Source organism: Homarus americanus, unplaced genomic scaffold (assembly GCF_018991925.1).
Source record: "Homarus americanus isolate GMGI-L3 unplaced genomic scaffold, GMGI_Hamer_2.0 scaffold26351, whole genome shotgun sequence".
Taxonomy (NCBI): domain Eukaryota; kingdom Metazoa; phylum Arthropoda; class Malacostraca; order Decapoda; family Nephropidae; genus Homarus; species Homarus americanus.
In genome coordinates, this window is record NW_024724368.1 from 8,485,747 (window position 1) to 8,509,170 (window position 23,424).

The following is a 23,424-nucleotide window of genomic DNA, read 5'->3' on the forward strand; positions in this document are numbered from 1 at the left end:
TCAACATTTACCCCCTAAACTTCATTGAATCCTGCTTGTCTTGTTAGAGCAACATACGGGCATTGGACGCATTGCAATTCTTCAGACTGCTCTGCAAAGCCCCAAAAGTCATGAGCAACATGAAGAAGAAGCTTATGCCAAACACCATATAAACAGGATTTTTTAACATCTTACCCTGCTTCAACAATGATGTTGAAACATAGATTTTTACAATTGGTTCAGTACATATAAAGGTAATGGAGGTATAAAGTGGGCATGGACAGTTTAGGTATACAGTAGTATACAGTTGCATCTACATGATGGTATCATGGCCCGGGAATGTGTGCGGGGACACATATACAAGATGGGGCAACACAGCACCGTAGTCTTGGGCATGAAGCCGTGGATTACTCTGTTTGCTGGTTCCCCATAGTTCAGTCCGAATCACTCGGTCATAGCTACACAACAATGCTGCATAACATAGATAAATAAAGCATCCATGTGGCTAGTGTTCTTCAGCATCGATGTGTTGCCACGCAAATGGTAATTTCACTGTTTCACGCCCAATCATTCAGCCAACGTACCTGAGCCCTCGCACACTCCCAGGTTGTGGTACGTTCATGTGGAGCCAACTGTACACAGACAGTGCAGGTATACAATTACCAATGCATCTAAACAGTGCGTACACAACCAGTGGTAAAATGCAGCAGCATGTTCAGTACCGTACCATTCATAGATCACCTCATTTCTCATGATGATTAAACACCCTCATGGTATACCTGGGTAGAGTTAGGTTAGGATAACATTAGAATGATTAATCTCAAGATGAAATTAGCTGTGTGGTTAACCTTTAGATGATCCCAATTCATTTTCAATACAATCAAGATTTACACATCAATCATATTTGTTGTGAATAATTCCAGATCATTAATAAGAATAACTAAAACCAAAGATTTTTTTAAGTAAGTTACCGTGAGGTCCTGGTAGTGGTAATGTACAGTAATTAGAATAATATGAAGGCCAATCTGCTAACAAGCCAATTAGTGGTGAAGAGGATAAAGTACAGTATAGTAAGTAAAGATACTCCTGTGTGTCAAAGTTTAAAAATTTTTCTGTGATACTTGACTTAACTTTATCATCTTCAACACTGATCGGTCTGTAGCCTCTTGGGCAGTCTGTCACGTCTCTGTTACATATTGTTGACAAGCACTGGACATGTACTGGTTCTCTGCTACACACTGTTGGCAAGTGGGCATGTACTGGCTCGTTACACACTGTTGGCAAGTACAGTACTGGACAATATAGCTTTTACTTTGAAGTAAGCTCACCTTCATCTCTCAGCACCATTTTTTTACTGCAATATGTAAATGTAATGACTTTACATTGCCCTCTGTTGGATCTGTTTATGTTACTTCAGGGGCAGATCTAGGGGAGGTCCTGGGGTCTGGACTCCCCCTTTTTCAAAAGAAAATTACAATACTTTTTCTTTAATGCAGTATTGTACTTGGGCATTTATGTATAGTAAAAAGTAATTACTATTGACTTCAGAATATCTTATAATATCAAGTACACTTGGCTTCAAAATTACCTCAAAATGCCCATGATATTGGTCATGTTTCAAAAAAATTTCTCGGTAGTGTGATGGAGTGTTACCTTGGGTAAAACTCGAGTAACAATCTGTGAAGATGGTCAAGCTGCATGACTTCATGACTTGATGTAGGTCATGGGCTATTAATTTCAACAAAGGGTAAAAGCTTGGCTGGAGGGAGGGAGAGAGAGAAGGTGGAAAGATAGATGGGAGGAAGGATGGATGGCAGGTTTTATATGGATGTTTTATCAGTTAGGTAAGTGTACTGTACTGTATTTATATTCTGTGTTGTGCTGTTACAATTAACTTGCATTGTCATATTATCCAACACCTGGCAAACTACCGGCAGGGTAGTAAATCATACCAGCATGGGTAGGTCTGGCGGCGGTTCACCCGGCAGTCCTGTCTTACCAGTTGGGTTAGGTTATCATTAGGTGTTTCATCACTAGGCGGAATAAGCTGCAGTGTCAATCTTCATGTTATCTATCCTATCATCTGAGGTTCTAACTATGGCAATAGTGAAACATGATGACAAACTTCACAAATGGAGCAATTTAGCCAAGTGCAGGGACAGATCCAGGAATATCAAAAGGAGAGGGTCCAAGAAGTTGTGAGTGGGGGAACATGGCGAGCACAGCAAACCCACCTAGCTTTTTAGTGGGGGGACTGCTGTAAGGCCCCCCAGATTTTTTTTAAATCATGGGCATTTTGAGGCAATGTTGAAGCCTGTGCATTTGATATTAGGAGATATGATATGCCTCGTGTATAGGTCGACCCAAGTAATGGAACAACAAATTAGGGTAATAAAGTACCATATTTTATGGCATATAAAACTCATTTCAGAAAACCACTAAAAACGCTCTACGTCCTATAAACTGAGGGTCGCTGTGCCTGAAACACCGAGCGCTAAGGCAAATAGTTTCCCATTTATTATTACGGCACTTTACACTGAAATGCGGGTAGTTTCAGCAAAAATATTGTATTTCCTTTCAAGTATTTATTCAAGTCAATTAGGATAGAATATTATTGTAATACAACAGTTTTTTTAACTGAAACCCATTTGAAAAGCAATTACGGTAACATCTTTTGAACAACGTGTATTGTAGTGGATTCCTCCCCTACAAACGAAAGAAAGCAAAAGTCGATTGTTTTCGTCATGATTTTATCCCACTTTCCACTGTAATACGTACTTCATTTCAGCAAAAATATTACATTTCCGTGAATGTATTATATCAAGCAGAGTATGAATATAATATCATTGTAATATAACAGTATTTCAACCAAACACTATTAAAAAAACGAGTAACATCCCTTGAACATCGGAAGGTTAGGTAAAGTCTGTTGTTTTCGTCATGTATTTTATCCTATTTTACATTGAAATACATCATGTTTCAGCAAAACTACAATTTATTTCTGAGAATATATTCATTCAGGCGCAGTTAAGGTAAAATATACTTGCGATGTAAGATCACCTGAAGAATTGTCACCCCAGAGTTTGGCAGGGTGACAATTCTTCAGGTAGGATTGTGGGGGTATGAGATATTGGTTCACACTCAGGATGGGATGGAGAAAGGAAACTCACAATGTGCTCACTGTATACATATTGTATTGGATGTACAATGTAGCTTGTTGCTGGGTAGGTAGCATGGTAATAAGCGTTGAGTAGAGAGAGCTGGGTGATGAGGGCACGCGGCTTGAGGGACGCCAAGGTCACTGGCGGGAGCGGCAGCCTCCAGGCTGGCGCGGAGGAGGAGGTGTTGCTTGCTGGTGGCACTGTGTAGAAAGAGGCAGGTCACAGCGGTGTCAGGCCTTATACGGCGGGGGTGGGCATGGGTAGATAGTTGACCCCGCTCCGTGGGCGGCGCTGGAGGCGTAGGCTGGGGAATTCGAGAAGGTTCGGTGCTTGTAGGAGAGGAATCCACTACAGGATATCCTGGGGTGATGAATCTTCAGGTGGCAACACCTGGGGTGACAAATTATTCTTCAGGTGGGGTCAGGACCCTCCATGGTTAGGTTAGGTGTATATTATTCTTTTTTTTTTTTAACTTTTCACAATAAAAATGCATACTACAAAGGAATATGTTTATGTTATCCTAATTATACAAATTATATTCACTGTGGGCTGGGGTGACGATTCTTCAGGTGGAGCAGGCTGGGGTGACAATTCTTCAATTGGGATATCCTGGGGTGACGATTCTACAGGTGGACATTCTGGGATGACGATTATTCAGGTGATTCTTCAGGTAACAGTTTTTTAACTGAAAACGATTCGAAAAACACGTATCGTCTAGCTGATACGACAGAGCCCTGGTCGTGGAGCCTTTGCATTGGCCCTTCCTAAGCAGCCTTTAATATTACCGTGTAGTGGATTTCTCCCCTACAAACGCTGTTTGTCGCTGAGTAGCCGACCCCGCGAATTCCCCAGTGTATGCCTCGTGGTCTGGGTCAACCAGCGCCGCCTTACATAGCGGAGGTCAACTATTAAGCCACGCCTACCTCCCCTATAAAAGACCTAACCTCGTGGTGACCACTCTCTTCTTCTAGCTACAGCCCCAGCAAGCAACACCACCTCCTCCGCCGCTGCCTGGCGGCCTTCGCTCCCGCCGGCGAGCATGGCGACCCACAAGCTGTCCTCCTCTGAGCACCCTCACCAACCAGCTCTCTCTACATCACGCTTGTAACCACGCTGCCATTTCCCAGCACCAAGCTGCACTGTACATCCAATGCAACATGTATACAGAGAGCACATTGTGAGTTTCCTTTCTCCATCCCATCCTGAGAGAACAAACATAACGTACCCCACAAATGGTGACCCCCGGAGATTTGCACTCACACAGGATGGAGGAGAAACTGATCACTCTCTCAGTCTTCAAACAACATGGAAGACTGGCTTATCCACACAGAGGCAGCTCTCATCGGCTCTACAGCTACTGTCTCTACACCGCAGGTTAGACACCCTAGAGCAGCTCTGCGACTCTAAGCAGACAGCCGCTCCTCTTCCTGCCCCAAGCACCACGTCCTACCGACCCCAACACACCCGTCCTGCCTCAGACGCTGCCCCGGCCCAGCAGTACCCCTTGCCGCTCCTCCTGACGCGGCCCCTGCTCCTGACGCAGACCCACACACCCTTCTTTTCTCCCTCAGGTACTCCCTGCAACTGTCCTGCACCCTGCTGCTGTCGTGGACCCAGCTGCTGTCACGAGCCCTCATCCGCTTCTGCTGACGCAGCCCCTGCTCCTGACCCAGGCCCACACACCCCAGCAGTCGCATCTGACGACTCTGTACCTGCCGTGAGAGAAGCACAACATTCATCGCCTCCACACCCCCTTTTTCTCCCTCTCTACTCCCACAGATATTGTGTATCTAGACAGTTGTCTCCTCTAGCGGCCGGCTCATCCACGCCCTCGCCGTTCTGGCTCACATGTGGCATGCACCGCCCGTTCTGCCTCACATGTGCCATGCACCCCTGCAGACAACAAGTCTCCTACACTGCCTGGAGGGAAGGGGGGAGTATTGTAGTGGATTTCTCCCCTACAAACGCTGTTTGTCGCTGAGTAGCTGACCCTGCGAATTCCCCAGTGTATGCCTCGTGGTCTAGGTCAACCAGCGCCGCCTTACATAGCGGAGGTCAACTATTAAGCCACGCCTACCTCCGCTATAAAAGACCTGACCTCGTGGTGACCACTCTCTTCTTCTAGCTACAGCCGCAGCAAGCAACACCACCTCCTCCGCCGCTGCCTGGCAGCCTTCGCTCCCGCCGGCGAGCATGGCGACCCACAAGCTGTCCTTCTCTGAGCACCCTCACCAACCAGCTCTCTCTACATCACGCTTGTAACCACGCTGCCATTTCCCAGCACCAAGCTGCATTGTACATCCAATACAACATGTATACAGAGAGCACATTGTGAGTTTCCTTTCTCCATCACATCCTGAGTGTGAACCCAAACAACTCGAAACCCCACAACCATACGTTGAAATTGTGTTTATATTCTTATTGTCTTGCTTCTTATTTTCCAGAAATATGACAAGTTTGTATATAATACAATGTTACAGTACTTTAAATTTACAAGTATTCATTTTTAAAAATACAGAAGACACCAAACAAATACCAGTACGGGTATTTGCGTCTCTCCCGCCATAAAAAGACCAAACAGCTGGGGGGAGAAATCCACTACACTGTGGGGTTCAGGATTGTTTGGTTCATACTCAGGATGGGATGGAGAAAGGAAACTCACAATATGCTCTCTATATACATGTTGTATTGGATGTACAATGCAGCTTGGTGCTGGGAAGGCAGCATGGTTACAAGCGTGATGTAGAGAGAGCTGGTTGGTGAGGATACTCAGAGGAGGACCAGCCTGTGGGTCGCCATGCTCGCCGGCGGGAGCGAGGACTGCCAGGCAGCGGCGGAGGAGGAGGTGTTGCTGGCTGATTGGTGTCGGTAGAAAGAGACAGGTCACCACGAGGTCAGGTCTTAAATAGTGGGGGTAGGCGTGGCTTAGTAGTTGACCCCCGCTCCGTGATGTATGGCGGCGCTGGTTGACCCAGACCACGAGGCACACACTGTGGAATTCGTGGGGTCGGCTACGCAGCGACAAACAGCGTTTGTAGGGGAGAAATCCACTACAATACTCCCCCTTCCCTCCAGGCGGTGTAGGAGACTTGTTGTCTGCAGGGTTGCATAGCACATGTGAGGCAGAACGGGCGGTGCATGCCTCATGTGAGACAACGGCGATGGCGTGGATGAGCCAGTCGCTGGATACAACTGTCTATATACACACTATCTGTGGGAGAAGAGAGGGTGAGAAAGAGTGTGTGGAGGCGATGAATGTTGTGCTGCAACGACCACGGTCTTACACGTCAGTTAGCGCCAAAATCAAATGATTCATATTACGCTCAATAGCCCACAAAACATGTAACTCGGCTTTCGTTTGAGTCCTCCCTCTGAGGAGTCCGTTTTCTCATCACTTCAAGACACCTCAGCCCTCCATTATCCCATTTTCTCTGACTTACTGAAACCAACCTCTCTATAAAATTAATTTGAGTGTGAGAGAGAACACCCTTGTTTTGAGTCAACCTAGATATGTCTGTTTACAGTGGGAACATTCAAGATCCATTGTGAGTGGGGTAGAACGCTTCAACTGTCCTTATTGCTAGTAAAACGTGTCACGTAAGTGAGTGTTGAGTTTGCCAGCTAGAGTGGCGTATTTTATGTCGTCCGTGGGGATATCCATGAGTTTCTGATCGCGCCTGAAGTTATATCATTTTGTCGCCCCGACATCAGAGAATCTGATGTTTATAGTTTAGTTAGTGTCAGTTGTCTATTTAAGAAAGTCATTAATCTCCTGAACTATTCTGTCAACTGGTATAATCTCCAAGATCTAGCGCCTCCCCGTGAATAGCGCCTTGTTCGCCTCAAGCCTGAGCTTGCAGAATTAATGTTATCAACGTGTATATTCCACCTTTTCATAACTAAGTATACAGTGATCCAAAATGATAGAGAAGTTAGGTTGTTGGTAAGATCGACCCTTCTGGTATGAATACGGAGGCCCAAGCTGCCCCGCGGGTGCACGTATATACCTCTACACGAGGGAGAATCATGCATTCGTGACTTCCTCAACGTCTCTCCAGGTATGTTAACGTGTGTTCCCCGCCGCCTATTAATTCAGTTTAACTTAGTCAATTTTGGTGAATATCAGTGCTCATGTGTTAACATAGTGAATTCTGTGCCAATTAAGTCGAGTAACGTAGAGATTTAGATATTGTCTGAACCGTTGCCAGGCGTATGTTTTGTATAGTTGAAGTTAGACCTTTACGCATTCGTGACTTCCTCAACGTCTCTCCAGTGTGTTGAGCTGAATACTCATCGGCTAACGTGGGTCGGTAACCGGGTTGGACGATGCCGTTAATTCGACAGGACTGAACTGGGAAGTCCGTTTCCTGCAAATCAGGCGCCCACTCCCTGAGCGTGTGTCGGTTTACAACCGACCCCTAACAGCGATCTTCATTTGTTGTAGAGACCAGCGTTACCCTGGGGCACTCCTCACAGTTACATAGGCCTAAGTATTATTGTATCTTGTTTGGGGGATAACTAGTAGAAATATAGTATCCCAGGTTAAGTATTGAACCACTGAATGAGAGTTAAAAGTGCCATGTCGTTCCTTGTGAATTAACAGGAGGTATTGTATGTTGAGATAATTGTGGAGTTGTCCAGTGTGTTATGTATTCATTGGTAGTGACCATGAAATGATAATCTGAGAGTATAATGATATAACCAAGAAGTGAAGAGTTAATTTGCTACTTGGTAAGGTAAGACCTGAGGGTCCAGTGATATCTGGTGTATACCCAGTACTGACTATCATGTGGCAGAGTGACAATACCACAATTGTCGATTGAAGTAATAAGTATTTGGAGGTATTTAATGAGGTAATAAGTTCTTGAAGTGTTTGATGACTTAATAAATAAATTGCAGTTCTGTTTTGTCTGAGTGAATCTAAGATGCATCTTATCCAATCACTGTGTTAATAAATATTGAATTAGTAATCTACGTCTACGAGTATCACCACTCTATCCTTTCCCACATTGGTTCTCAGAAAATAACTAACTCACGTGCCTAGAAGCTCGCTACCTAACAGTTAACTAAGATATGTTATATTCTAGAAAAATCCTGGGTGGTGGCAGGTCTACCGGTGTAAGTATAATAAGTATGGTAATAAGAAAGACATGGTTTCCCAGGTTAATCCATGGTTTAGAATATAACTAGAACCAAATTTATGGAAGAGATTATAATATATGACATAAGCAAGTTTGCGGATGACACCAAAATAGGGCGGCAAATTAATTCAGGGTAGGATGCAAATGCATTACAGGAGGATCTAAATAAACTGCAGGGGTGGTCTGAAAAATGGCAAATGAAATTCAACACCAGCAAGTGCAGCGTACTTAATATTGGAAGAACAAATACTTATAATGTATACAGCCTTAACAACATCAACCTAGAGGAGTCGACTTCTGAAAGAGACCTAGGAGGTGTTGCTGGCTGATTGGTGTTGGTAAAAAGGAATCCAGGTAAAAAAGTCACAGGTAAAAAAGTCACAGAAAAAAAGTCACAGGAAAAAAAGTCACAGGAAAAAAGTCACAGGAAATAGGTCACAGGAAAAAAGAAAAGTTAACTATCGAATTCTCACATTTTTTAAGGTTAATATGTCAATCAGTTTCAGTAACCTAACCTTTATTACCGGCCACCATAAATTAATTGTGACTTTTTTCCTAGCCAAAATTGTGACTTTTTTCTGTGACTTTTTTTCCTGTGACTTTATTACCGGCCACCGGTAAAAAGAGACAGGTCACCACGAGGTCAGGTCTTAAATAGCGGGGGTAGGCGTGGCTTAGTAGTTGACCCCCGCTCCGTGATGTATGGCGGCGCTGGTTGACCTAGACCACGAGGCATACACTGGGGAATTCGTGGGGTCGGCTACTCAGCGACAAACAGCGTTTGTAGGGGAGAAATCCACTACAACACTCTCCCTCAGCCCTACCAAAAATAGCCCAACGGCATCTTTCTTGTTTATTCTCTTCCAATTTCTCACATTAACTGGTATTTTCTACTTCATATTGCCTACATCAAATAAACTACAGTAATTGAGGTTAGAGACACTTACAAATTTGGTTACTGGCAGGATGCCATTAGAACCAGCTGACCCTACCAACAGTGTTTCAAGTCAGACACAGCATTTTTTTTTTTTACATTTTTGGTGTCTCCATTTCTGGTTTTTTTCTGTGGGGTTTGCACAATATTTCCTGCTATAGTTAACTGTTTTGCCTAGAGTATTGTAAAACAATTTTGGAAAAGAGATACTCGGTAACTTAAAATTTTAAACGGAAAATCTTGAAACTGGCAACTGTGTGTGTGACCTGACTCACATCATCAGAAGTGACCTACGTGTAACGGCTATTTCAAATTGTGTCTTGTTATAGAGTAGACGTGCTTGACCCATATTCTCTCCAGCATGGATTCAAGAAGAAACAAGTTCACAGCAAAGTTCAAGCTACGAGTGATTGAATATGCAGAACAGACTAACAACTGTGCAGCAGCAAGGGAATTTAAGGTATCCGAAAAAAATGTTAGAGACTGGAGAAAGCTCTCTGCACAACTTAAGCATATGCCGAAAAACAAATGTGCTAACAGAGGCAAGTGTAACAAGTGGCCACAGTTGGAAGTTGAAGTGGCAAAGTATGTCAGTGAAAACCGACAGAATGGACATGGTGTTTCCCGAGTATCAATTCGAATCTTTGCCTTGAAACTAGCAAGGAAATTAGGCATCACAGATTTTAAGGCGAGCCAAGGTTGGTGCACAAGATTTATGAAAAGAAATGATTTTGTACTGAGACGGAGAACGAAAATTTCACAGGTTCTTCTTCCACAAGAACTTGATGACAAGGCTGATGATGGTGTTGATCCATATGACGATGCTGTTCAAGGAGGACTGGGAGGAGCTGTATGGTGCCGAAGACAATGTGACAAGGAAAATGATTTTGATGGACTTTAGTGAAATATTCAGAAATATGGTATCGTAGTTTTGTTGTTTCAAATTTAATTAACAAAGATTGATGTTTCAAATTTAATGAACAAAAATTTATGTATCTATAAATAAACCTTTAAAAATTAATACTTTACGTTTTACATCGTCCTGTGCTACCATGCCGTAACTTACCATGCATTTGGCTACTTTGGGCTTGCTATGATGGTGCAGGAGATCTGCCCTGGCAACTGTGCCAACACTTATCAGCTGGTGGTGCGTCGTGCATCGTTGTAAACAATATGAGGTTGAGGTGGATTATTAGATTAAGTGCGAAATATCGATAAGGTTTTTATTACAGGTATTTTTTGTAGATCTATGGGTACTGTGATACCGTATATGATATGATAAGTTAGCCTGTGCTAAGAACTTCAACATAGACTACTGAAAGCACGTTATAAGGTAAGTTACCCTATTGTAAGTTGGTGAGCTTCATCTGCTGAAGGCACTGCACAGCTTTTCATTACTAATTGGTACATATTTTACATTTCCAATGTTTACTGGCAGTAACTGGTAAATATTTTTCATAACTAAAGCTAAAAGTTGCTCCTTGCCCTTTCTATCATGCACGGATTCAGCCTAACGAAACTATTACCCATGTACAATATAGGTCGACCCCCAATTTTTTGCCTAAAAATTTGGTATTAAAAACTCGAACTGTACACGAAATGGTGCACAGGTAAAAGTTCCATCCATAGACCACGTGTCGGAATCTGCCAGATGACGTAGACCTTCCTCGGTGGCAAACATGATGATATGGTTCTTTGCTTCTATCCCACTGTCATGAATTTGGAAAGGGTGTGGGTCTGATCCACCTGTCTTTGTCCATTCGCCTGCAATTCTTAACTCTTGAAGAGATGATGGATATTTACCATGAGGTAAATATTGAGGCTTAAATAGAGCTTTAATACATACATTGTCTTAATAAGAGATTTTGTTTTATTTTTTACTATGAAGGGATTTTGTCCGTTGTGGGTTTTGTCCGGTGGGGTTTATGTCCACGGGGCTTTTGTCATGGGGGATATTGTCCTGTGGGGATTTTGTCCGTATCCCGCGAATCACCTATCAACAACACTGTAGTCCTCTGTTTGGAAACCAATGCATTAAGTGAACAATAAATAACCCAGACCTTCACAACTATTCGTAGGTTTAGTTTGACAATTTAATTAAAAAAATAACTACCAAAAATATACAGTTCTGGGATTTCTGAATGCTATGTACTTATAACACCAAAGTGAATAAACACGACTAATATATGTTCCCACAGCGTTTCAATATAGCAAAACGTATGGCGAGAGGGATCATAAATCATAGTAATCCAGGACAGTAAACAACAGTCTTCAGGAGGCTTCCTATGCTTGCATTTTACGGAGCCTGAATCATAGTTTTAATCTCTCTCTCTCTCTCATTCCTTATATATATATATATATATATATATATATATATATATATATATATATATATATATATATATATATATATATATATACTTCAGTAGTGTTTTGCTAACCAGGCGCTATGTTGTTACGCAGCGAGTGGTAGTTGTAGTGGATTCTCCCCTACAAACGCTGTTTGTCGCTGCCTAGCCGACCCCACCAATTCCCCAGTGTATGCCTCGTGGTCTAGGTCAACCAGCGCCGCCATACACCACGGAGCGGGGGTCAACTGCTAAGCCACGCCTACCCCCGCTATTTAAGACCTGACCTCGTGGTGATCTGGCTCTTACTACCTACAGCCGCAGCCAGCAACACCTCCTCTGCCGCTGCCTGGCGGCCCTCGCTCCTCCGCCTGCCTGGCGGTCCTCTCTCCCGCTGGCGAGCATGGCGACCCACAAGCTGTCCTTCTCTGAGCGTCCTCACCAACCAGCTCTCTCTACATCACGCTTGTAACCATGCTGCCTTCCCAGCACCAAGCTGCATTGTACATCCAATACAACATGTATATAGAGAGCACATTGTGAGTTTCCTTTCTCCATTCCATCCTGAGTGTGAACCAAACATCTCATACCCCACAAATGGTGACTCCCGGAGATTCGCACTCACACAGGATGGAGGAGAAACTGATCACGCTCCCAGTCTTCAAGCAACATGGAAGACTGGCTTATCCACCCAGAAGCAGCTCTCATCGGCTCTACAGCTACTGTCTCTACACCGCAGGTTAGACACCCTAGAGCAGCTCTGCTACTCTAAGTAGACAGTCGCTCCTCTTCCGACCCCAGCACACCCGTCCTGCCTCAGACGCCGACCCCGGCCCAGCAGTAACCCCTGCCGCCCCTGACGCGGCCACTGTTCCTGAGTGCAGACCCACACCCCTCTTTTCTCCCTCAGGTACTCCCTGCTAATGTCCTGCACCCTGCTGCTGTCGTGGACCCAGCTGCTGTCACGAGCCCTCATCCGCTTCTGCTGACGCAGCCCCTGCTCCTGACCCAGGCCCACACACCCCAGCAGGCGCATCTGACGACTCTGTACCTGCCGTGAGGGAAGCACAACATTCATCGCCTCCACACACCCTTTTTCTCCCTCTCTTCTCCCACAGATAGTGTGTATATAGACAGTTGTATCCAGCGACCGGCTCATCCACGCCATCGCCGTTGTCTCACATGAGGCATGCACCGCCCGTTCTGCCTCACATGTGCTAAGCAACCCTGCAGACAACAAGTCTCCTACACAGCCTGGAGGGAAGGGGGAGTATTGTAGTGGAATTCTCCCCTACAAACGCTGTTTGTCGCTGAGTAGCCGACCCCACCAATTCCCCAGTGTATGCCTCGTGATCTGGGTCAACCAGCGCCGCCATACACCACGGAGCGGGGGTCAACTGCTAAGCCACGCCTACCCCCGCTATTTAAGACCTGACCTCGTGGTGATCACCCTCTTTCCACCTACAGCCGCAGCCAGCAACACCTCCTCCTCCGCCTGCCTGGCGGTCCTCTCTCCCGCTGGCGAGCATGGCGACCCACAAGCTGTCCTTCTCTGAGCGTCCTCACCAACCAGCTCTCTCTACATCACGCTTATAACCATGCTGCCTTCCCAGCACCAAGCTGCATTGTACATCCAATACAACATGTATATAGAGAGCACATTGTGAGTTTCCTTTCTCCATTCCATCCTGAGTGAACCAACATATCATACTCCCCACACAAAGCCCTCTCGGGCTGTCTCCCATACATAATTTATAAGCATATTAATCCAATTGTAATTATGTATGACAATTTTACTGACTAAAGCATCCACTACACTGTAGTGTAGTGAAGTTTGTGCTCGTACTGTAGAGTCTACAGTACGAGCACAAACTTCATCAGTTGAGTAACAAGTCACCTCGTTGACCGAGTTCTATTTACGGTTCTTAACGTCGGTCGCGCCATCTATTAGTTAATATATGCGGCAGTTAGGTTTTCAGTTTAACAAATAATTGAGCACCACAAGTGTCCGTGCTTGTTAAAATTCGTACAGCATGATCAGTTTCCTATTAGTAATTGTTATATTAAGTTGTCTTCTGGTTACTGTCAGTAAATTGAAGAAGAAAAACAGGTGAGGACGAAAATTACAAAGTAAGTCTTAAGAAACTATGACATTGTAGCGTTAACCATAATAATTTGAAAACAATTGTGAGAATTTTAACTTGACTTTATTGTAAATTTACATGTTAGTTTGGAATTCACTGTCTACTTGCCCCAAGTGTGTGTTAGTATGGTATTAGTCGACTAATTATCCAATACTTGAGTTAACCCATTATCTCATGTTCATAGATTAGTATTTTTTTTGTTATTATTTTTTTTGGGTAGGTTTGATAAGGTTGAAGGGTATTTTCGATAATGGTGGAGGATGATTAGCACCCTAAATACTTTATGGAATTTGACCAAATTTTCTGGAGATTTTATTTTCTTGATATTAAACAAGAAAATGGAAACAAACAATGCACAGAACCTAACAGAGCCTGACCTATCCTACCTAACCTTATCTAACTTCATAACGGGGTGGGAGGGGGGGGGGGGCTCCTCCCATCAGACCCCCTGGCATATTGAGCAGAAATAACTTATTTTGAAATCAGATCCCAATGAAACTACTTTTCTTCGAGCAGTATGTTGCAAGGTAAAATTATCGTTTCGGTCATTCACCTTATTTGGAAGTTGAAATTATTTTTCTGATGGTTTTTGATGCACTTCAAAAGAGTCTGACCTTGGGAACTTCGTGTTTTCTTCTTTCCTTGTGGTTATCAGCATATATATATACAGTATATATATATATATATATATATATATATATATATATATATATATATATATATATATATATATATATACATATATATATATACATATATATATTTATATATATACATATATATATATATATATATATATATACATATATACATATATACATATATATATATATATATATATATATATATATATATATATAAATAAATAAATAAATAAATAATAAATAAATAAATAAATAAATAAATAAATAAATAAAAGACACTTCTCCCTCACAGATCCAACAATAATGGGTAACCCCAGTGGGAACCAGGGCTTTTGGGTGGGGAAAAATGCAAACAGTACAGTAGTAATTTGCAATAATTGTTTCTCGCTTTTGATATTATTTCGTTTTTGTATTTATTATTATTGCCCCCCCCCCCCTCCGAACCCTGATGTGTGTCGGTGACCTGTGCCTGGGTGGGCTGGTCCCCGTAAAAAAGGAAAAGAAAAGAAAGATATGAAGGTCTGAATTATTCGAAACACTTCAAAACTATCGAAAAACTATTTCAACCAAACCTAACTGGTAAAAAGTGGTCACAGCACTGCTTCTCTAATGTAACTTAACTCAACCTAACCTAACCTAATCTAACCTCTCAAAAGGGTGGCATCTGGGGCCTATACTGAATTGTGATTGGTTGATACAAAATCATACCCACCAATCAACGTCCAAAGAACTAAGGATGTGTCAGACTCTAGCGCATGCGTAATGCAGCTTAGTAACCAAAAAATGAACATACAGGAGCTCTCTCGGGCGGTGGTAACTTAAAATCTGAAAATTCACTGAACCGATAATAATACCTGGTGTAATAATGTTTTTTATGTGGACGTAAGAGTATGGTTGGTTGTTGCACAGTAACACATAATTCTTTTTCACTGTCAGTTTTGTTGCATTTTGAATATTTGCACTTCATGCCAAGTAGTCCATGTTGATAGATAAACTCTTGGAGATGGTCTTCATCCTCCACAAGCACAGATAACTTGCGATACTATATTGAACATGACTTGATAACATTATTGAGATAAAAGGTAGCTATATACAGTACTTCAGTCTGGTAAATGTTTAGTTTCGGTCATCAAGGGGAATCACAGGAATTTAACTATTGGAATCTGTAGTTTACAGTTCTAATAAGACACTTTTCGGTAATTATATAGGACTAACCAGTGAGCGAATTTGATTGAAAAAAAATTATGAGAACACCGGATTTTCACTGTTATGTTATAGTGGACGCTGTTGTAGTTTGTGGAAATATGTTGAAAATGGATACAGTATTTTAAAAATAAACATTACTTAACATTAGTGGACATGAAACAGACCTAACCTAACCAAACCAACCAACCTAACCTTGCTTAACTTCCTTAAGACACCCCGGTATATTTAACAGAAAGAACTTGCTATGATATGGTGAAATTTGAGGCATTTTCTGGACGTGAAATGATATGGCCGCATCGGCGCTATGCACCCAATAAATGATTATCATGTCAGAACTCACTGTTGAAAATAATGTAAGAAAATAAAGTCTCTATGTAAAGGAACAATGCCGTGATCTTTAAACAATTGAAAGGTCTTGCTGTCTTTACCCCTAAATTCACAAATTACGTCCATATAAGATTGGCGACAACATTCACACGACATGCTGAAAAACACTCTGACCTGGGCGCGGGAAAAGCCCCACAGCAGAACGCAGCCTCAATACCGCCCACAAGATAACCTAGTGCGAGCCTAGGTGCCTAATTATCTATGAAATGAACAATTTCCACAATAAATGATTATCATATCAGAACTCACTGATGAAAATATTGTAAGAAAATAAACAACAATAAGAATAACTTGCTCACTGGTTAGTCTTATATATTAATCTACTTTTCTTCTATGACATTATCTCATTGGAGGAAGAGCAATAAGTATACGAACATACAATTCTCTTAGAATCCAATGCTACTTGAAAAAAACTGGAAATGTATCCAAACCCATAGTATGGGTTTCAAATCAACTACACTATGTGAATCTCATTCTTTATACGTATGAGTAGAATAATTTCAAGAACCAGTTGCACAAAAAGAAAAGGAAAAAAAAAGGATTTACAAACAGGGATGGGGTCAATTCCATTTTCTAAATTCAAATTCAAATCCATTTGACAAAAAAAAAAGATATCTTCCAATGTACTTTTTAATTACAATTCAATTAAGTTATTTAATTTTCATAAAAAAAGGCTTCATAACCATTTTATTTCTCCGTTAAATCACACATTTAAAGCATAAGAATAGTCTGAATACATTTTGGTAACTACGTTGTACACAGAGCTCAATTATCATATTTGTTGAATAATTATCGTATGTCTAGCACGGCTGCCATGCAGTGCGCTAACAATTGCGAATCGCTTTTCAACTTTAGTTTTTATATTAATTCCCTTTCTAATATTTGGCAAGTTGACCAATAGTCTGAATTTAGTTGGCAAGATATTAAATGTGTCATACTGGATTTCCACATTGAATAATATTCTGTATCTTGTTACTTAAAAACATTCAAGTTAGACATGTTGAACAAAAATTGAAAAAATATCAATACCAGTACTGTAATAAGTTTACCACATCAAAAAATGCATCTATTATTTTGATAAACATTAATTTACATCAATTCATTGCATCAGTTCTAATTCACTTCAATTAAAAAATGTTTCCTTCAGTTCCAATTCATGCATTTCCCCAATCAATTCCAGTTCAATTCATAATTGATCCCATCTCTGTTTGCGCAGCCATAAGCAAGAAAACCAGGACATTGAAAACAAAAGATAATTAATCAAATCAATATTTATGGCACTAAAACTGCAGAATTAAAATATTTTAATTTTAAGAGTGGTTGATAACAAGTGTTGTCATTGGAGAATTCTTGGTGTAATATTTACGGGAAAATATTTAATTGAGCGTCAACATAGCACGTACAGACATGAAATTACTGCCATATGGTCAGTTTTTTGCTGTGTTTTACCCTGTAATGTGCATCTTTCATGCTCTGCCCACTAGAGGCGATTTATGATCTTGGATATAGAAAAAAATATTATTTAAAAAAAAAATTGTATCATTTTCATTACTCACTATCATCTAAACAATGTGTGTGCAAAATGTGAATGATTTCTATAAAGCCCTTCGGATGCTAACTGTTTGCTCCACTACAGTATTAACTGATAATAAAGGATAGGTTACTTTAGCTTTTTGTAGGTTATTACTTTCTACTTTTACTTATATCCTCTTCACCACTCTTCGGCTCGTTAGCAGCTTGGGCAATCGGTCACATCTCTGTTACGCACTGTTGGCAAGTACTGGGCATGCATTCGCTCCTGAATATATCTAAATCTGCTCCAGTGCTTGTCAAGTCTGGTCTTGAAAGAGCTCACACTCGGTGCCATCACAACATACTCTGGCAGGTTGTTCCAAGAGTTCACAGCTCTCACTCCGGAAAAGTTCGCCTTCGCAGTTTTCTGGGCTTGCAGCATCTTCAACCATGAGCTGTGACCCCTTGTGGGGCAAGTGTCCACCATCTTCGGGTAAGGACGCTCGACTGAGTAGTGCCCCTTGAGATGCTTATACACCTCCATTAGGTCACCCCTTGCCTGTCTGTAATATACCGTAAGCTAGGCAAGTTCAGGCGCTCCAATCTCTCAGGGTAGCTGAGATGCCGAAGTGCAGGCACCAGTCTGGTGGCCTTCCTTTGAACATATACACCTAATTGAGGTGTATAAACAACTCAAAGGGCACTACTCATTCAAGTGTCCTTACCTGAAGATGGTGGACACCTGCCCCCAAAGGGTCACAGCTCAAGGTTGAAAAAGCCACAAGCCCAGAAAACTGCGAAGGCAAACTTTTTCGGAGTGAGAGTTGTAAACTCTTGGAACAACCTGCCAGAGTGTGTTGTGACGGCACCGAGTGTGAGCTGTTTCAAGGCAGACTTGACCAGCACTGGAGCAGGTTCAGATGCATTCAGGAGCCGGTGCATGCCCAGTACTTACCAACAGTGCGTAAGAGACTTGACAGACTGCCCAAGCGGCTAACTAGCCAATCAGTGGTGAAGAGGATAAAAGTAAAAAGGTAAAAGTAAAAACTGTGAATGTTTCCTCTAAGAGACAGGAATTTCTTTTTATAGGTGTCATAGATAACTGCTTGGTTAGGTTGAGTCTGGTAGCTTAACCCTTTGGATGCGGCATGCGGGTAAACCCGCCCAAAATATTATATTAATTAAATGCGACAAGCGGGGATATCCCACGGCCTTGAAAAAACTTCCCCAAATGAGACGACATGCGGACATATTATGTATTGAGGTATAGGAGTATTTCCTGAATGCAATATAGCTTATTTTTGTACTATTTTGTTTGATATTATCTGAATATGTAATACATATCTAAATTTGCTGTTTAGTAACCAAATTGATTAAATATATTTGCCATATACCAGACATTGATGTATACCAATTTCCTGCATTTTTGGGTATAAATGTCATTTTTTCTCTAAAATTTGCACACACATGTGAATTTTTGTTCCAGATTTGGAAAATATACTAAAAGTTCTCTAGGAAAAACATATAGAAAATGTGATTATATGAAATTCATTTTTGGCAGGATAATTGACACTTTTCAGGAACCGGCGCGAAATTTAATTACGCACCTAAAGGGTTAAACTGGTAAATTTTATTAATCTATATTCCCAGACTTGTGACGGACACACTCCAGATATGAATACAGTCAGTCCTCGACTTACGACGGGGTTAGGGACCGACGACCAGGTCGTATGTTGAAAATGCAAAAATAATACATAGAAAATCTAAATTGGGTGACTCTTTTTCTTCTCAGCACCACAAGAACTCTCACTTTTAAGCTTGCCAGCCATTTTAAAGGGAATTACAAAAGAAAATTTTGTCAGTACACAGCGTGATCACTAGCGTCGGGACTCGAAAATACGTAATTTGAAAAACATTTTATACGACTGCGGCAGTCGTATGTCCGAGTGGTCGTAAGTCGAGGAGTACCTGTAGTGAGGATAGATGACAAGCTCATGCGGAAAAATTTTGTAAAAATTATGTTAAGATAAACGGTTTCCTCTGTGACCTTTCATAATATTCATGAGGTAAGAAAGCATTTACATTTTATGGTGAAATTTAAAACAGTACGGAAGTACAGTAGTTAAGATGTATAACTTGTCTTGACTGTTACCTTTATTTTTTACCAACAAGCTTTGCAATTTTGTATTTTTTTTAGGTAGTGAATATTTGTCCAATATAGCACTCAGACAAATATATAACTCGGGTGATATTCATCAGGCACTCTCCCATGAGTCCTGGACACTAGTTATTTACTACACCTGGGAGCAGGTACACAAGGAAATATGTAGCTCAATTACTGTAATATGAAACAGGTGTGTGAATAGTTTGATTAGGTTAGGATTCATGAGCAATTGCTGGATTATTCATACATCTATTTCTTAACAAGTTAAATTTTACAGCTTAGAAGACTCAGTGTTGTGTTGTACAACACATTACCCCAAACTTAAATTGAATGAATACCTGGGAGGATACGGCATAAATCATTCGTGATTGTATACAATGCAACAAATAAATTGAACCTTCGACATTCTTTCTTAATGAAAAAAGTAAAAGTTAAGGTCACCACTTTGTTCCATATTTATTTTTAACATCATATTTATGGATACATTTATTTTTATTAATAAAATAAAAATATCACTGGAGAGAAAGTAGAAATGAAAGTGAATTTACATCATGGTGTTGAAAGGCTAATGGAGATATTACATTACAGTACAGATAGCAAGTGGATGACAGCTAATAAGAGTACTGTACAGTACTGTAATGTGCAATGTGCTTGGGTCCTGCCATCACCCTACAACATCATTAGCAGGCAAAGCCTATCAAGACTGAAAAAAAATATGTAATACTAAATACTACTGTATATAATAATGCGGTTACCATTGCATCTAATTTTCATAATTCAAAGATTCCAGTGAATTGACTCAAGCAATGGAAGAAGTTTGGTCTATCTGGCATGGCCAACTGTGGGTTGGCACAAGAAATCTTGGATCAACTACAATATGGTCCTATCACAACTCTTTTATCCCTGGAATGTAAGTATTTTCTTGTTGTTTAATTTAACTTTATTATCATTCCAGTGTAAATGTAAAATATTCTACGTATGTCTACCCGAAAATAGGCGTTGAAAAATAACCACTCTTACTACAAACTCTAGCGTCCTTCTCTGTCTTACTTTTGCTTTTATCCTCTTCACCACTGATCGGCTCGTTAGCTGCTTGGGCGATCGGTCACGTCTCTGTTACCCACTGTTGGTAAGTACTGAGCATGCACTGGCTCCTGAATGTATCTGAACCTGCGCCAGTGCTTGTCAAGTCTGGTATTAAAAGAGCTCACGCTCGGTGCCGTCACAACACACACTGGCAGATTGTTCCAAGAGTTCACAAATCTCAATCTGAAAAAGTTCACCCTCACGGTTTTCTGGGCTTGCGGTTTCTTCAACCTTGAGCTATGACTCCTTGTGGGGCGAGCATCTGCCAGCTCGACTGAGTAGTGCCATTTGAGATGCTTATGCACCTCAATTAGGTCCCCCCTTGCCCATCTGTAGTATAAACTAGGCAAGTTCAGGTGCTCCAATCACTCAGGGTAGCTGAGGTGCCGTAGTGCAGGCACCAGTCTGGTGGCCCTCCTTTGGACATTTTCAATCAACTGACAGTTTTTAGCAAATCTCGGGGTTCAGACGGTGTGACAATATTCCAGATGGGGAAGCACTTCACTCTTGAAATCGTTACAAGTGACAGACCGTCTAGATATTTGAACGACCTTCTTATATGATCTAATAATTTAGTTGCCTGATTTGCCTTCTTCTCACAATGGCATGAGAACTTCAGCTCATTGTCAACATACACACTTAGGTCCTTTTCACATTCTATCTCAATTAATGCAGTTTTTTCGTCTTGTTTGGACATATGATACGCCATTTCTTTGACCATTCTTGGAGCTCACAGAGATCCTTCTGCAGCTCTTCACAGTCCGCATGGTTCTTGATTTCCCGAAATAACTTGGCTTCGTCAGCAAACATTTGTATGGAGGAATGTACAACGTCAGGCATGTCATTTATGAAGCAAACAAACAACAGCGGCCCAATACACTGCCCTGTGGTATCCCGCTTGTGACGGGTACACAAGATGATTTCGTGCTATTAATCACCACACACTGCTTGCGGTCATGTAGAAAGTCTTTGATCCACGCTAGGACATTTCCCCGAATACCGCAACCTTCCAGTTTAATTTTCAACCTTTCATGGGGTACTCTGTTGAAAGCCTTGGCAAAATCTAGGTATATATTGTCGATATTAATACCCTGTTCCAGAATATGGGTCCAAATATCCAGTACCTTGAGGTATTGTGTTAAGCAGGAGTGCCCCTGCATAAAACCGTGTTGGCAATCCTTTGCAAGGTTAGTTTCCTAGTAGATGTTCCATCATGACATCTCTTATAATGCACTGAAGTATACTTTACTACTATGCTGGTCAGGCTCACCAGTCTATAGTTGTTCATGGAGTGACGATCGCCCTTCTTGAAGATAGGACTCTCATAAGCCATTTTCAAATCACTGGCAATGTTTGCTCATCCAGGCATTTACAGAACAGGGTCTTCAGGGGCTTGGCAAGCTCACTGCACAACTCTCTTGGCACTGGGATGCACCATGTCAGGGCTGGGTCTCTTATGAACCTTTAGCTTTGAGTTCATTTCGTATAACTTCTTCTGTGAACACAATGTGGGGCAGTGCTGTGTTGAACTGTCTGTCCTCAAACGCAGTTAGGTTAATCGCATCCTCTCTTGTGAACACCGAGGAAAAGAAGCTGTTCAATGCCTCAGCGCTTTTTCCTGGTCAGAATCTGCGTAGCTACCATCTTCAAGCCTCAGGTCTGATACTCCTACTCGAGTTTTTAATTTTGACTTTGCATAGCGGTAAAATGCCTTTGGGTTTGACTTGACCTTACAACCAGCCTCTGGATCTCCTTATCACATGGGTCAAAATCATATTAAGAACAATATGACTGTGTAAACAAGTCCATTACATCCCTCATTTAAAATAAAAAAAAAGAACAATCTATCTCTAACCTTCTACAATAAATACCTGTACTTCTATAAAGAGGCAAAGAATAAATTAATTCTTCATCTTATCGCAAGTAATGGCATATATTTGAAGACGTGTCCATCTTCCTTTGAATTTGAATTACCCCCCTAAAAATTCTGCTGGGCCATGTGGGCCCACATACATTTTCCCCTAAATTTGACTAGGTATGATAAATCTCTCTGTTTAAGATTGTGTTATATCTAATGCATCTTTTTTCTCAACAGTGGTGGGAGTCTAAAGATGACAAGCATAGCAGAATATGGTCATCTTTGGACTAAAATTTTAAAATGCAATCCAGTTACTATGTTTCGAGAATGTCCTCAATACATCCAAGGCAAAACTGTATCAGTGTTTGGTATGACCTCTGCCTCGGATTCACCGGAATTCGCCCAACTCGCTGAGGAATTGACAGAAACTGAAAAGGTATCCCTAAAACTGTATTTTTCTGATCTTTTAATCTATGCATCATGAAAGTAGTTTGAACAGTGAAAAGACAAAAACAGCAAATGTTTTTAAGAATTTGCTTATACGTTGCTTGATTATTGTTGAGAGTTACTGCTAGGTGTATTGTGATGTAAATTTTTAGTTGTGACTGGTAGTGTAAGTCTTAGCATGAGCACAGGATATGAAGTACAGGTATTGGTAATTTTTCTTCCACTAGGCATGGAAACTGTGTACAGTATCTAATATTTATTCAAATGAAAAAAACTAATATTTGTTCATACAAAAGACTTAGTAGTTTGTGTAAAAACTGACACATTTAATGATATAAACCTATTTCCACAAGTGTTCTCCCCTTGCACATGCTTCACATGCACCCTCCTTTATATTTTACAGTACATGTTCA

The 23,424-nt window shown here is 41.3% G+C and overlaps 1 protein-coding gene across 4 annotated transcripts in view; it reads left to right on the forward strand.

Moving 5' to 3' along the window:
• The first annotated feature begins 13,313 nt into the window (after nucleotides 1-13,313).
• LOC121864260 overlaps nucleotides 13,314-23,424 on the forward strand; it is a 48,753-nt gene continuing 38,642 nt past the window's right edge. Inside the window, exons 1-3 of one of the 4 annotated variants that reach the window (XM_042363339.1) lie at nucleotides 13,314-13,693; nucleotides 20,404-20,530; nucleotides 22,802-23,000. In XM_042363339.1, coding sequence (XP_042219273.1) covers nucleotides 20,427-20,530; nucleotides 22,802-23,000 — 303 coding nt within the window. In that variant the 5' untranslated portion in view covers nucleotides 13,314-13,693; nucleotides 20,404-20,426. Of the gene's footprint in view, nucleotides 13,694-19,333; nucleotides 20,531-22,801; nucleotides 23,001-23,424 lie in introns of those variants that run through there. The other 3 variants (XM_042363341.1, XM_042363340.1, XM_042363342.1) reach the window with 3 other exon arrangements.